The sequence below is a fragment of the Drosophila miranda genome, chromosome XL (genome assembly GCF_003369915.1).
Source record: "Drosophila miranda strain MSH22 chromosome XL, D.miranda_PacBio2.1, whole genome shotgun sequence".
In the NCBI taxonomy this organism is placed as follows: Eukaryota; Metazoa; Arthropoda; class Insecta; order Diptera; family Drosophilidae; genus Drosophila; species Drosophila miranda.
In genome coordinates, this window is record NC_046673.1 from 3580165 (window position 1) to 3593865 (window position 13701).

Genomic DNA, 13701 nt, shown 5'->3' on the forward strand with positions numbered 1-13701 from the left:
ATACAGCAGATCCTCTGCCTCCTTGTTTATTTGGAGGATCACACATTGGCCCCCTCGTTGGGTAGTGGGCTACCAATGTGTAGGATCCTCCAATCGGTCGTTGGCACGTCCGCGTTTTGCCGCTGAAGGAGCTTCAGCGCTCGGTCTCCCTGGATTGTGATGGGGAAGAGTACCTTCGCCTTAGGCTTGGACGGGATAAGCTCCCGGTCCACAACCTCCAGCTTGGCCCCCTCCCACATCGCCTCCAGTTGGCAGACCGTACGCGTCAGCCACCTTAGGGTTGGATCGTCGTTGCACTTTAGGATCTTAACCCCATTTAGCCACCCAGCACCATCGAACGTGGGCATAGGGGCCGCGGGGTCTTCTTCCATGTGTGCAAACAGTGCGTCGACGAGACGCGCGTGCACAAGCTTCCACTGTGCCGCTGACATCTTGCCGTTTTCCTCGCTCCGGTCGATGAGTGCCACGATCAAATGTCGTTTGGTCACATCGCTGACCTTCGCGTTCGATTTCGATGGCTTCTTGGCCACTTTCGGTGGAGGGGCTGCACTCTTGGGCCCGCGTTGCCGCTTGCTCGCCGGAGTGTCTTTAATGGCACTCTCAGTCGAGCGTTGCCTCTTGGTGGCCATCATCTCCTCCACCTTATTGGCATATTCGCCATTCGACGCCCTCATCTGTGGCATCTGGGCGTAATGTAGTCGGCCCTCCTCTACTCGCTGCTCGGCCCAGGCTAGCTTGACCTTCTCCTCCTGGGAGATGTCTACTTTACCTTGCAGCCGGCTTTTGATATTGAGGGCCGCTTTGTATTGTGCTTTGGCCTTCATCCCCTCCTTGGAACGCTTCGGCCCTTCCCTACGCAGGGAGCTGGTGCCTGGTTCCGGTGAGCGGAGAAGGCTCTCTTCCTCCGTCCTGCTCATAGAGAGCACGCTCTCCAGATCCGTGTCTGTGTCGACTACGGCATCTGTGCGGCTCAACTTGCAGGCTGCGGAGTGAGTTGTTTTTATACCCGATACTCAAAATGAGTATTGGGGTATATTAGATTTGTGGTAAAAGTGGATGTGTGTAACGTCCAGAAGGAATCGTTTCCGACCCCATAAAGTATATATATTCTTGATCAGCATCAATAGCCGAGTCGATTGAGCCATGTCTGTCTGTCCGTCCGTCCGTCTGTCCGTCTGTCCGTCCGTCCGTCTGTCCGTCTGTCCGTCCCCTTCAGCGCCTAGTGCTCAAAGACTATAAGAGCTAGAGCAACGATGTTTTGGATCCAGACTTCTGTGATATGTCACTGCTACAAAAATATTTCAAAACTTCGCCCCGCCCACTTCTGCCCCCACAAAGGACGAAAATCTGTGGCATCCACATTTTTAAAGATACGATAAAACCAAAAACGCAGAATCGTAGGGGATGACTCTAAATGACTCGTAAATCTCAACCAGATCGTATAATTATTATAGCCAGAATCAAGAAAACAATTTCATTCTTTCTCGCTCTGTCTCTCTCTAACACACAGGTTTCATGGTCGGTTTTGCCAATTGCAAAATATGAGTTCAAGGATCTCAGAACCTATAAGATCCAGAGCAACCAAATTTGGTATCCACACTCCTGTGATATCGGACCTTGACCGTTTCGTGTCCAAATTTCGCCACACCCCCTTCCGCCCCCGCAAAGGACGAAAATCTGGGGCATCCACAAATCTCAGAGACTATTAAGGCTAGAGTAACCAAATTTGGTATCCGCACTTCTGTTAGATCTCACTATAAAACGTATATCTCAGAATTTTGCCCCACCCCCTTCCGCCCCCACAAAAGACGAAAATCTGTTGCATCCACAATATTGCACATTCGAGAAAACTAAAAACGCAGAATCATAGATAATGACCATATCTATCAGATTGCTGAATCTGGATCAGATCAGATCATTTTTGTAGCCAAAAGCAAGAAATCAATTTTCAGTGGCTACGCAGCGCCCGACGTCACGCTCAGACTGATTTTCTGTCTCTCTCGCACGCACTCTTTGTCGTGTCGTTCAATATTAGCGGCGTCTGCCGCAGGAGAGCCATACTGACTTAGTATCGGGTACAACTGTAGAGTTGCGGTGTCCGCAGCAACTCACAACGTTCCACCTCGTTGTTGTTGTTGTTGTGGCAGTAGCTTTACAACTGACTTGGCCTGCTCCCGCCAAGTCTGAGGTGTGACCGCTGGCGACACGCAGAGAGGATTGCTCCTCCCCGTGCCCGCCGGTGGTAGCAGTCACGCTTCCCACCGACGTTTGGGTTGACATCCCAACCCGTGCTTTATCCTTCTTCGCCTCCATATTTGGCCCGAGGGTCCATACTGGTTAATATTTTTCGGGGGGACCACCCCCTAGCGTTTTAGGCCTGACCGCCAGGCACCTTTAGCCATGGCCCTGGTTCGGTTCCCCCGACTTTGAATCGGGAAGACGCCGGACCATAGCCTTAGCTAGACACTGCATTACACCGGACAGAGCAAGCGACAGTGCATTACCCTTGTCCCGGGTAATGCAGTGTCCATTGCCCAGCCGGCACCCTCGTGGAGGGTTCAGCTAGAGGATTTTCGCCAGCCTATTTTTGCTTTGTTCGAACAAAATTTGTCGAACATTTGTCTTAGTGCATTAAGCCTAGTGTTTAATCCGTATCTGTGAACCGAGAGGTGATATTGGAAGTGGACCTGTAAAGTCTACATGAATGCGTTGCCGAACAGATTCTTTTGGATACCATGGTATCAATGCCCTTTTGTTTGTGCTTTCTTGCAACTGTTGCCTTGAATCGCATTTGCTTATAAGTTTTTCTATGTCCTTATCTATGCCAGGCCACCATATACATATGTGATATTACCATGGCTTTTGACTTTACTACTCCCTAGTGTGACAAGTGTATGTAGATACTTAAGAAATTTACCCATAAAATGCATCTATACTCCACTGAGAGCTCGCTATCTATCCGTTTGAATTCCTTCTATTGTTCACCTTGCAGCTTCGATACAGAATCGTTGTCGACTGCAACTAACAGTTTTGTTAAAAGAGGATCACGTCTTGTTGGTTTTGCTCTGTCTTCAAAATTTAAACACAACTGATTTTGTTCTGTTACGCTATCCTGTGCAATCGTTGACAAGTTATCCGCTTGATTTCAAGTGCCTTTTACATACTCAACACGATAGTTGAATCCTGATCAAATTAACGGCCATCGGACCTTTGCTTTTAACAAATATGTCAATGTGGCTTGTGATCATTGCGTAGTGTACATTTCTGGGGTAACAATTGTGTTTCTTTCTTTTCCGCGCGTGCCGAACGTAATTCGGTTCTGCCGATCGTGCGCAGTAGAAGAGAACTTCGTTTTTTCTTTTCGTCTCTTTTGCGCCTGCGTCGTCAGAACTTGTTTTCTTTCTTCGCTTTGCATTTGCTATTTGCAATCGTCAAATTGTGCGCAAACGAAGCGAAAGTGTTGTGATAATTATTATTATCAGGTAAGTGCAGTTTTTAAATAATTAATAATATGTGTGCGCGCGTGGTAAATAAAGAAAATCTTCATTGTATAAAAAGTCAAATTTGTGAAAAAACTGTGTTCAAATTATATTATGGTTTCGCTAAATTCACATTATACTTTATTCTTCTCGTATGCTCGGGAATAAAAGAAGAATAAAGATATAAGAAGAATAAGGTATAATGTAAATCCGTATTAGCGAATTAAATTTTTATAATCTGCGGTGGGCACGAAATTTCAATTTGTGAGCAGTCCAGCAGCAAAACAAACAACAAAAAAAAGCAAAAAAAGTAACCCTTATTTGTTCGGCTTGGCTCGAGCAGGTATGTAGGTATTTTTTCGCGTGTCTTGTAAATGAACAGGCCACCGCTGACCTACAGTGAAAATTGTTTTTGTTGAAACAAACATCCGTTTTAAAAGCGAACGAATTCTTTCTTTTTATACAATTGAACCGAATTATTAGTAGCTTAGTAAAATATAAAAGAAAATAAATGGAAAAAGAAAATGGAGTAATTGTACATACATATATACACTAGCGTACAACTAAATGTGGACAGTGAAAAAATAATGATTTCGTTGCTTTAAAAAGTCGTATTTTTCACAAATAAAAAGCTTATTAATATTTATAAACGAAGGGAACGTTGTGAGTTGCTGCTGCGACCGCACCTCTACATTTATACCCGATACTTAGTCAGTATGGCTCTCCTCCTGCAGACGGCGCTAACATTAAACGACACGACAAAGAATGCGTGCGAGAGAGACAGAAAATCTGTCTGAACGTGTCGTCGGGCGCAGCGTAGCCACCGCAAATTTATTTGTTCCTTTTGGTTTTTTGAGTATCGGGTATAAAAATATATTAAGTTAAATACATACATTGATCTATTAGATTTCTGATTATTTCGATGGTTAAGTCGTTTTGCCGCAGTTTTTGGGTTATTTTATTCAGTTTTAGATTTCTGCTTTTGTGTGATGTTCATTATGTGCTGAAAATTCAGTTTCTCTATAGTCCAATATAATTCACTTCTTCGAGAAATATTATATTATCACAAATTTGTATGAATAGAGCCACATTTAGCTGTCCACTAGTGTATATATGTACATATACACTCCCCGACACTTGAATACGACATACTAAAATGTACACTTTAGGCACCAATATTTCCGGCACAAGCCAAAGAAAACGGTGAATTTGAATTTTCCTCAAATCTCTTTTCAATTTAGCATAAATTAAAAAAAAAATAATAGCAATATTCATCAAAGTAGATTGAGGAAAAAAATTTAATTGACATAACTCAAATTTCCGTTCTCAAAAAATGCGACACTTGAATACGACATTCACATTGAAAAATTTGTTATCTTGGATGTGGTCGCGACCGGACATCGAATAAATTCTCAAAAATCAATTAGAGTGTCCTTATTACGAGAAAAAATTTGGGTTGTGGTAAGTTCTTTTCAAAGGACGAAAAATCGACAATAAAAGCCTCGAGGGAAGTAGGTCCATCAGTAATGAAAATAAGTGATAAAATTAGTAAAACTAGGTATGTTCTGAAACATTATGGCAAAAACATAAAAAACCGAACTAAAATTGCTACTTCCGAGAACTCTATGAAATCTCATCTGCGAGCCGCATCTAAAAAACGCGACTAAAACTCGATTTAAAAATCTAAAACTGTACTTTAAGCTAGTGCTAAAATAATAAAACATGAGAATTTGAGAATTGAGAATTGAGAATTTATTTGATGTCCGGTCGCGACCACATCCAAAATAAAAAAAAATGTTTCAATGTGAATGTCGTATTCAAGTGTCGCATTTTTTGAGAACGGAAATTTGAGTTATGTCAATTAAATTTTTTTCCTCAATCTACTTTGATGAATATTGCTATTATTTTTTAATTTATGCTAAATTGAAAAGAGATTTGAGGAAAATTCAAATTCACCGTTTTCTTTGGCTTGTGCCGGAAATATTGGTGCCTAAAGTGTACATTTTAGTATGTCGTATTCAAGTGTCGGGGAGTGTATGCATGTTCATATATATATATTAATAAAAACTTATATTTAACTTATACTCACTCATTTATTAAATTTATTCATTCACAGATTGCGATAATTTCAAATTTTAAAGCTTTTTTTTCCTTGTTTACTAATTGATAATAACAAGTAATTCATATTATAAAACAAAACCAAATTAAAATAAGTAAAGATACCAAAATGGATGGTAATCGACATTTGCGAAGATTAGTTAAGAAAGAAAGGGATGAGATAGCTAGAAAATTAGAGCTTCTCGAACGCCCAGGAGTAGAAAGGGAAAATCAGAGAGAATTAGATAGCGCAGAGCTAGTTATACAAGAAAATAATGAAGCAGTGCAGGAAGATGTTGAAATAGCTCAGGATGATATTGATATAGTGCAGGATGGCTCCAAAATTAGGCGTTTAATCTTCGATGCAGAGCGTAAGTATATAATTTGTGAGCTTGATGTATGAAATAAGTATTGACCCAATTGACATAGTTTTCACAGAACCTGTGCCAGAAGAACAGCCAATATCGCGTAAGTACATGAATTTTTAATTACTTTGTACACAATGCACAATAGCTAAAAAAATTTTGATTACAGTTTCGGCAGAGCAACGTATAATGGCTGCATTTAAAAGTAAGTTATCGATTTGAAAGTTTAAAATCCATATATACTAATATGTATTTTGTTGTTTATATTTCAGAAACATTTTCTAATTTAGAAAAAAAAGTTGATGTGTTATCAGAAACATTGGCGGAGGCGGTGGCTCTGCTCAAGCTACAGATTACAAAAGAGCCAGATCTATCACCAAATGCCATGAAGTTCCCGATAGAGTCGACAATGGAGTTGGAGCATTTCAACTCTATCATAACTCCGGAGCTCACCGATTTCTATGTGAGTGGTAGCCTATCCTTCTATGGCAGCTAGTTGTTATTTTTTCATTATTTTCTTTTATTAGATCAACAAATTACGGAACTTAATGGGGACGAGCACATCGATGGCATGCAGCTTAAAAAATGTGCTGGACGAGAAGCTCATTTTGGAATACAACTTAGACGGTACTTCGGGGAAGAGCTCGCTAAAAAATTGTAAAGAATTTTATAATGTCCTGGAATGTAGGTCTAAAAAAACCTTTAAAAAAACATAATAATTAATTAATTAATTTATTCATATTATTTCAGCGGCGGTGAAGATGAAAATACCCAACGAGCCAGCAGAAAAAGTGATTCGGAAGGCTATTCACAACATTAAGAATAGTCATTTTCAGAAGAGCTCAAGAGACAGAAAATACAAAGCTCTGGCCACCTTAGGAAATAATTAATAATAATTTTTTATAAATAAAGCTAATTGGAAAAATAAACAAATGAATGTATTATTTTTGTATATTAAATGCATGATTTTTCCACTAAAATCATCGCTTATTAAGTGCATGATTTTTTGGCTAAAATAAATTATTTTCTACTTCCATTGCAATGGAATGGAAGCAATGCAATCAATGCATTGATCAGATCAGATAATTTTTATAGCCAAAAGGAAAAAATTAATTTGCAGTGGCTACGCAGCGCCCGACGACATGCTCAGACACGTTTTCTGTCTCTCCCGCATGCACACATTGTCGCTCAATGTAGCCATACTGACTATGTATCGGGTATCAATGTAGAGTCGCGGTCGCCGAAGCATGAAATTTTCTATCGCTCTTTTTATGTACATATGTACTTTCTTCCGCGCCTCTGAGGTGTTCATAATTTGTACCATGATAATTCCTTGTACCAATATTTTGTGCACAGTTGGGGCTAAAGGAATAGGGGTTTGAATTTTTCGGAATCAATTATGTGCTTAGAAGAAATGTGAAGGATTTTGTAATCCAAATTTAAAACAGACGAAAAAATATCTTACCATTCGAGAATGCTCGTCTTGCAGTATTTCCGTCATTGCTATTACCGCTTTCATTCTGTTTAGGTGCATCTACATTTGGGCCTAGTTCAGCCCACAACTTCTCTTGCATACACTTCTTACGCAATGATATGTTGAGCTTTTCATGTCATTTGACACGACATTTCTTCAACTCAATACTACTTATAAAGAGTTCTTAACACAAACTCCAAAAATCGAATCCATGCATGAAGCGTGCTTACTCAAAATTTCAGATTCTCAGATTTTACATTCTAAATCGGCGAGTTAAATCCAGTTGTTTATAGCAACTAGTTTGCTCATGGTTTTCTTTGATACAGAGGCCACTTCTGGCTCGTTTTACAAGGAGTAAAATTGAATGCCCTTGTTCTGAGGCCAGCTCAGATGCTAATTTCCTTTTAAGGCGCGATCCTGTACCTTTATATTTTATATGCTTTCGACCATTTTATTGCATAGTGTCATTTGTTGCTTCCCAATAGCTAAAACCATGTTAGATGCAAGCCCCCGTGCGTGATTTGATTTGAATCGGTCCGAAATGCATTGCATTTCGGTGAATTGCATTCGTTTGGTCTTCAGTCAGACAGTTTTCGTTAATATTTTCTAAAATATAACTGTTTACTGCGTCTGCATCGCGTTTGTTGCTCCAAAATAATAATGATAATGATAATAGGCATGCACAGCAATGGGACAGGCAGTGGATAATAGCAAAAGGTAAGTCGTAAAGAAGGCAACGTAAGATGCCACTGTGAACAATCTCGTAGTGAGTTCGTGGACAGCAAACAGACAAAAATTCACTGTGAATAATATTAGGATCCTACATATATGTATGTACATAGCTGCAGAGAAATCGAGGGCTTCGGGCCCGGATATTACGTACTTATGCAGCATTTTTTCTGTTTTTCTTGTGTTTTTACATGTTTGTGGCTTGATGCTGGTGCTGTTGATACTGCTCCTATTCTTGGGTACTAGAGGACAGGAGGAGCACGTTCTTCTTTTGAATAAGTGGAAAACTTTTCGTCTATGACACGCAACTTAATTTAAACTTTGCAGTGCTGCCAAAGGCTACTAACGACGGCGACGGCGACTTCGTCGGGGTTGGCAATTAGTTATGAGCATGGATTTGGCTCAATCACTGGCGGCTGAAGGCGGAATGGGGGGTGCGGTGGGGGGATCGGGCAGGCGCCCCCAAGGGGCTCTCCTGCTTCTCAATTTGTGTTTACCGGCGCCATTCAATCTGCAGCTTAACAAGAAAAGTTTGCTCTCTCAAATACATACATACATATGTATGTACACACTCGAGGATGCACATCTAGAGGGAGAGTCGTGCACAGTGTGTCGAACGTTAACAAAATATATGCAACATTTATTGATGTGGTTATATTATTACAGGTGGCCTTACATCCCTGCCTGGCCATCGCCATAGCTTTCGTCCGGGGCACCGGCACCGACACCGGCACCGGCTCCGCCTGTCCCTATGGCTGCTTCTTTGTGTGGCAGTTGGTTCATTAGCTTGGCCTCCGCTATGATCATCATTTTGTAGAAGCAAATATTGAGTTTGCACCGAACACGAATTTTGTCCTGGAGCAACTGAGTGTCCTTCGATACGTCTCCGCAGGTCAATACAGTTTTTTTGTGTTTGAAACCGTCGTTATAGTTGGTCATGATCTGGCAAAAGTTAGAGATATCCTTCAGACTTTTGACTATCTCCTCCATCGAGTTGTTGCTGCCGCCCTGTCTGGAGTCACCCTCAGGATGGTCCATATTGACGATGGCAGCCACGACGAGAGCGCCATCCTGGCCTCGGAGCGATGGCAAGTAATAATGCTCCTGAGTTTGGATGCCCACTGACTTTTGTTCTGGAAATCCTTTGGAGCACGAAGGGCACTGGAAGGGCTGGAAGTAGCTGCGAGGAATGGCCAGCACATTCCCGGACTCGTACTCTAAATCAAAGTCGAAGTGCAGCTGGTCCAGGATGCGGTCATTTGTCTCTATCTCCAGCTGCTGGATCAGCTGGATGTTGCGATGCATCTGTGTCTGGGTGATAAGGTTGGTGTACAGGGACAGCGAGTCCCCAATCAACTTGTCAACCAGGATCTCTGACGTTTTGTAGCTTTCGAGCATATTATTGGTCAGTTTCAGGGCGTTTGCCAACGATTGTTGGGACGGTAGTGGTGCTGGTGGCTTTGTGGTAGCCTCACGATCAGAATCCCAGCTCCGCAACAGACGCAACATCTTGATTTCAAATTTCCTATTGCGTTTAACAAAGCGAGATGGGAGCGCAGGCCCGCGCCAGCCTTGGCCGGAGCTCATCGGGCGGCCAACGGTTACGGACCATTCCGCTCCGATTCCGTCCACAGTCAACATTTTCAGGCGTTTGGCATGCTCCACCAACCCGACAATGGCCTGGTGCATGCTCGGATGCTGGTCAACCGCCTTATCGCCCGATGCTTCTTCACAACTCATTCTGGTTGGTTCTTTAAAAAAAAAGCAAATATATCCAGGTGTTTTTATTTTCTGTTTTTGTTTTTAAAAGTCTCGTTTTCTCGTTTTTTCTATTGATATGTTTATCCAAGGCTTAATTTTTGAGTGGAAAAATCTTTATTTGTGTGTTTCGAGCTGAGTCCTGTTGTGACAGCAATCTCAAATGTTTGTTTTTTACCCCTAACTCATCATTTTTAGTCCACTGTGCCTTACCCTCCTCCCCAAAGACTTTCAGACTGCACCCAGACTGCAAAAATTGGCGAGTCGATGTCACATAATTGCCCCGTGAACGCTCATCTTAATTATGGTGCTTTCCCACTTTCTGTTGCCTGTATTAATTCACTGTTAAACCCAAAACACACCCTTTCCACCCCCTAAGTGCGTGCGGCTGGGAAAAATTTAAAATTGTGTACGGTTACAGCTGAAAGTTTAAGTTACGGCAGAGGACCCGTCCGGGAGGGAGACGGCCAATAAGAGCGGGACGGAGCTACATTGAAGAGATTTACATGACACAAAGCGCTCATACTGTTCACAAAACGCAGGGAAAAGGGAGACCAAAAGTCAGCTCGGGAGGGGAGCCGATACTGTAACGGAGGTTAAGGGCAATGCACCTATGAGTGGTAAAAGTCACTATAACGATTTACGCGATCATTTATTGGACTCGTCACAATAGAAGCTTGCAAAATTTTCTTGGTCATTCATAACAAAGAAACGAGCGGAAACGATGTTACATCTGACTCTCTCTGTTCTTGTTCGAGGCAGACTTGATTCAGTGTGATATCACAGGAGTCTGCTCGCAAAATTTGATCTTGCTTTTATAGCCTCTAAGAACTAGGCATCAAACAAGACGGACGGACGCACTGGCGGACGGACAGACAGACAGACAGACATGGCTATACCGACTCGACACATCCGCCATAGAAGTAATATACCCCTATACTCTTTTTGAGTATCGCGTATAGAAAAGGTTTTAAGTTTTTGGAATTAATACCTTTTTGGAGCTTGTGCTCATTTTTATTTTTTGCATCGGCTGGCATTTGCTTCAATCTGGGATGTTCGTGCCCACTCCTATTTGTTCCATATATTTCTAGTTATCCATAAATGGATATGAAACTCTGGATCTGTACTACCTCTGCCTCAGTGAAAGCACATACCAGAGGCAGATATAATTTTGCATGCTACCTCCACTGCCTTGGTCATTAGCAAGAGCCTTAAGCAATACGCCACTACCCTGTTTACCGTTCTGGAATTTCTTAAATGACACAGACACCCGCTTAGTTTCAGTCAGTAGTTTGTGACTTGTTCTTTTGTTCATATTGTAAGTGTAGTTCTGCTTAGCGCAGTGCAGCAATGTGGGGAACACCGCTTCGCAGTGGTGCTACGATCGGCCAATTCTTCGAATTCAATTAAGAAAATGTTCAGCGTCTGCAAGTGGTAGTTATTTGATGTGTTCATTTACCTTGTACATAATGAAATACATACATATACTAGTGGGGTAATTCCATGAAATAGCGCTGCTTGCAGTTTGCGCACCTACTAAAAGACGGTCGCTGCTCAGAACACTGCAGGTCGTCACTGCATCGTTAGCTTCTTTCTGCTACTCTTAACAGACATAGGAATCTCCAACGATGGTTCTGTGAGTATTTGTGAATAAAGTATTTGTGAATAAAGTATTTTTCAATTGGTTGATCGACATCTTTGCTTGCTGAAGAACGATGGCACCACAGCGATGGAACGCCAGCAACAACCGATTCTTCTGATACTTCGGACCCACCGACACCACCCATCAAGAAGCGGAAGACAATGTGAAGACCTTGACAGATGGAATTTTGAAGGAGGTAGGAGCACAGAATGAAATGCAGAGCGATTTCATTGGACCGCCACCTTGCAATGCATTCGAGTGACGACATTACCTTCATAATAATTTGCCTTGAAGAACAAAATTATTCTTTACTGTTGCTGCTGGAGTGGTAACCTCAGCCAGTTGATGCCTTAATCATCAACTGGCTGGTGAAGCCACTGCAGCAGCAACAGTCCAGACCAATCTTGTTATTGAAGACAAAGTTAGGACCGGAGCCAAAGGAAATCTGGACTCGGACTATCTGCTGATAACATTTTGATAACGTTTTTACAAATTGAATGAAATTAGATAACTAAATACTCGGACTCATTTAAAAACGAGGGGCAACGTTGTGAGTCGCTGCTACGGCCGCGACTCTACATTCATACCCGATACTCAGTCAGTACGGCTTCCCTCCGCCAGAGTGCGCACACATTTACGAAGAAGAGTGTGTAAGAAAGAGACAGACGGCAATCTGGTAGATATGGTTATTCTCTACGATTATGTCTATACGTTTTTTAATTTTCTCGCATTTAAAAATTGTGGATGCCACAGACTTTCGTCTTTTGCAGTGTCGGAAGGGGGCCAGGCGAAATTTTGAAATAAACTTGTAACAGTGAGATATCACAGAAGTGTGGATACCAAACTTGAATACTCTAGCTTTAATAGTCTTTGAGATCTATGGATGCCACAGATTTTCGTCCTTTGTGGGAGCGGAAGGGGGTGGGGCGAAATTTCGAAATTCACTTGTGCAGGTTCGATATCACAGGAGTGTGGATATCAAATTTGGTTGCTCTAGCTCTTATAGTCTCTGAGATCTAAGCGCTCATAAGGACGGACAGATGGACAGACAGACATAGATCAATTGACTCGGCTATTGATGCTGATAAAGAATATATATGTATACTTTATGGGGTCGGAAACGCTTCCTTCTGGACGTAACACACATCCATTTTCACCACAAATCTGATGTACCCTATACTATTTTGAGTATCGGGTATACAAAACTAGAAATTTCCCTTTTCTGAGTCCACTACCAGGAACTCGATCTCTCTTTCGCGTTCTCTCTCTCTCTCTCTAACAAACATACATATTTACGTATAATCAAAATCAGTCTCTGAAAGGGTATCCAAATATGTTATTCATTGAGACTATCAAGAGCCTTAGAAAATATGTGAATGATAGCACTATGCAACAGCCAGAATAAACCGTGGCACCAAGCTCTGCTTTCCTGATAGCCCTGGGGTAAATGATGACTTGTAACTAACTTATGGTTTTTTGTATGGACTTGTATGTAGCTAAAGCTACACAGCCTTCAGGGGCGATTGATAGCTGCTTTCAATAGCTATTCAGAATTAAGAAGTTTTCCATACTAGGTGTACCATACAAGGTGCATATGTGGAAAAAAGCAAGCTTACCTTTGAACCAAATATTTAACTAACAATACAACAAACAGCCATAATTTATTATAACATTTTGGAGCCCCAAGGCTATAAGAAAAAGTCAGTCTCGACTTTTTTCGAGTTTTGATTTCGAGCTTAATCTTGTTGCATGGTGTCTACTTAATAATGACCGAGAAAATGCACAGCATTATTCTTAATCAAATGAAACAATTCATGATTTGAACAGATATACATTTGTTTGTACAAGCTTTTATTCTCATCAAAGAATGCCTGTTAAATTTCTACATTCTACAAATTTTGAACGTTAAATTTGTCAGTCACCTGGTAGTCTGGTTAGCGCCAACAGCGGCTCCTCTGGCTGGAAGAGCATGTATGTAGGTCAGCTCCCCCAAACGATCGTAGAGGTAGCGGCCGGTGATCAGGTTCGAAATGACCTTTAGCCAGGAGGAGAGTTGGGGGCGCACGGGCGTCAGCTGGAACATATCCTCCACGTAGTGGATGTTGCCCATCGTCTGGGGGTAGCAGTAAACGAACTCCCGGAACAGGAGGCAGGGCA

At 41.8% G+C, this 13701-nt stretch overlaps 1 protein-coding gene and 1 long non-coding RNA gene across 2 annotated transcripts; both read left to right on the top strand.

The window, feature by feature from the left end:
- Positions 1-3377: 3377 nt before the first annotated feature.
- LOC108155475 lies at positions 3378-6870 on the top strand. The gene is made up of 7 exons (XM_033386056.1): positions 3378-3482; positions 5596-5947; positions 6006-6044; positions 6111-6146; positions 6214-6404; positions 6469-6625; positions 6692-6870. The coding sequence occupies exons 2-7, from the start codon at positions 5707-5709 to the stop codon at positions 6829-6831; spliced, it is 804 nt and encodes a 267-aa protein (XP_033241947.1). The 5' UTR covers positions 3378-3482; positions 5596-5706; the 3' UTR covers positions 6832-6870.
- A 4371-nt stretch (positions 6871-11241) lies between these two features.
- LOC117186011 lies at positions 11242-12141 on the top strand. The gene is made up of 2 exons (XR_004471176.1): positions 11242-11538; positions 11614-12141. It is a non-coding gene; the product is annotated as an uncharacterized LOC117186011 (long non-coding RNA).
- Positions 12142-13701: the final 1560 nt, after the last annotated feature.

What these genes read in the sequence shown, in the direction of transcription:
- LOC108155475 (XM_033386056.1), top strand. Translation starts at nt 5,707, where the DNA reads ATGGATGGTAATCGACATTTGCGAAGATTAGTTAAGAAAGAAAGGGAT. An exon ending in AGAAGAACAGCCAATATCGC is followed by an intron (nt 6,045 to 6,110) that starts GTAAGTACATGA and finishes TTTTGATTACAG; the next exon opens with TTTCGGCAGAGCAACGTATA. An exon ending in TATAATGGCTGCATTTAAAA is followed by an intron (nt 6,147 to 6,213) that starts GTAAGTTATCGA and finishes TTTATATTTCAG; the next exon opens with AAACATTTTCTAATTTAGAA.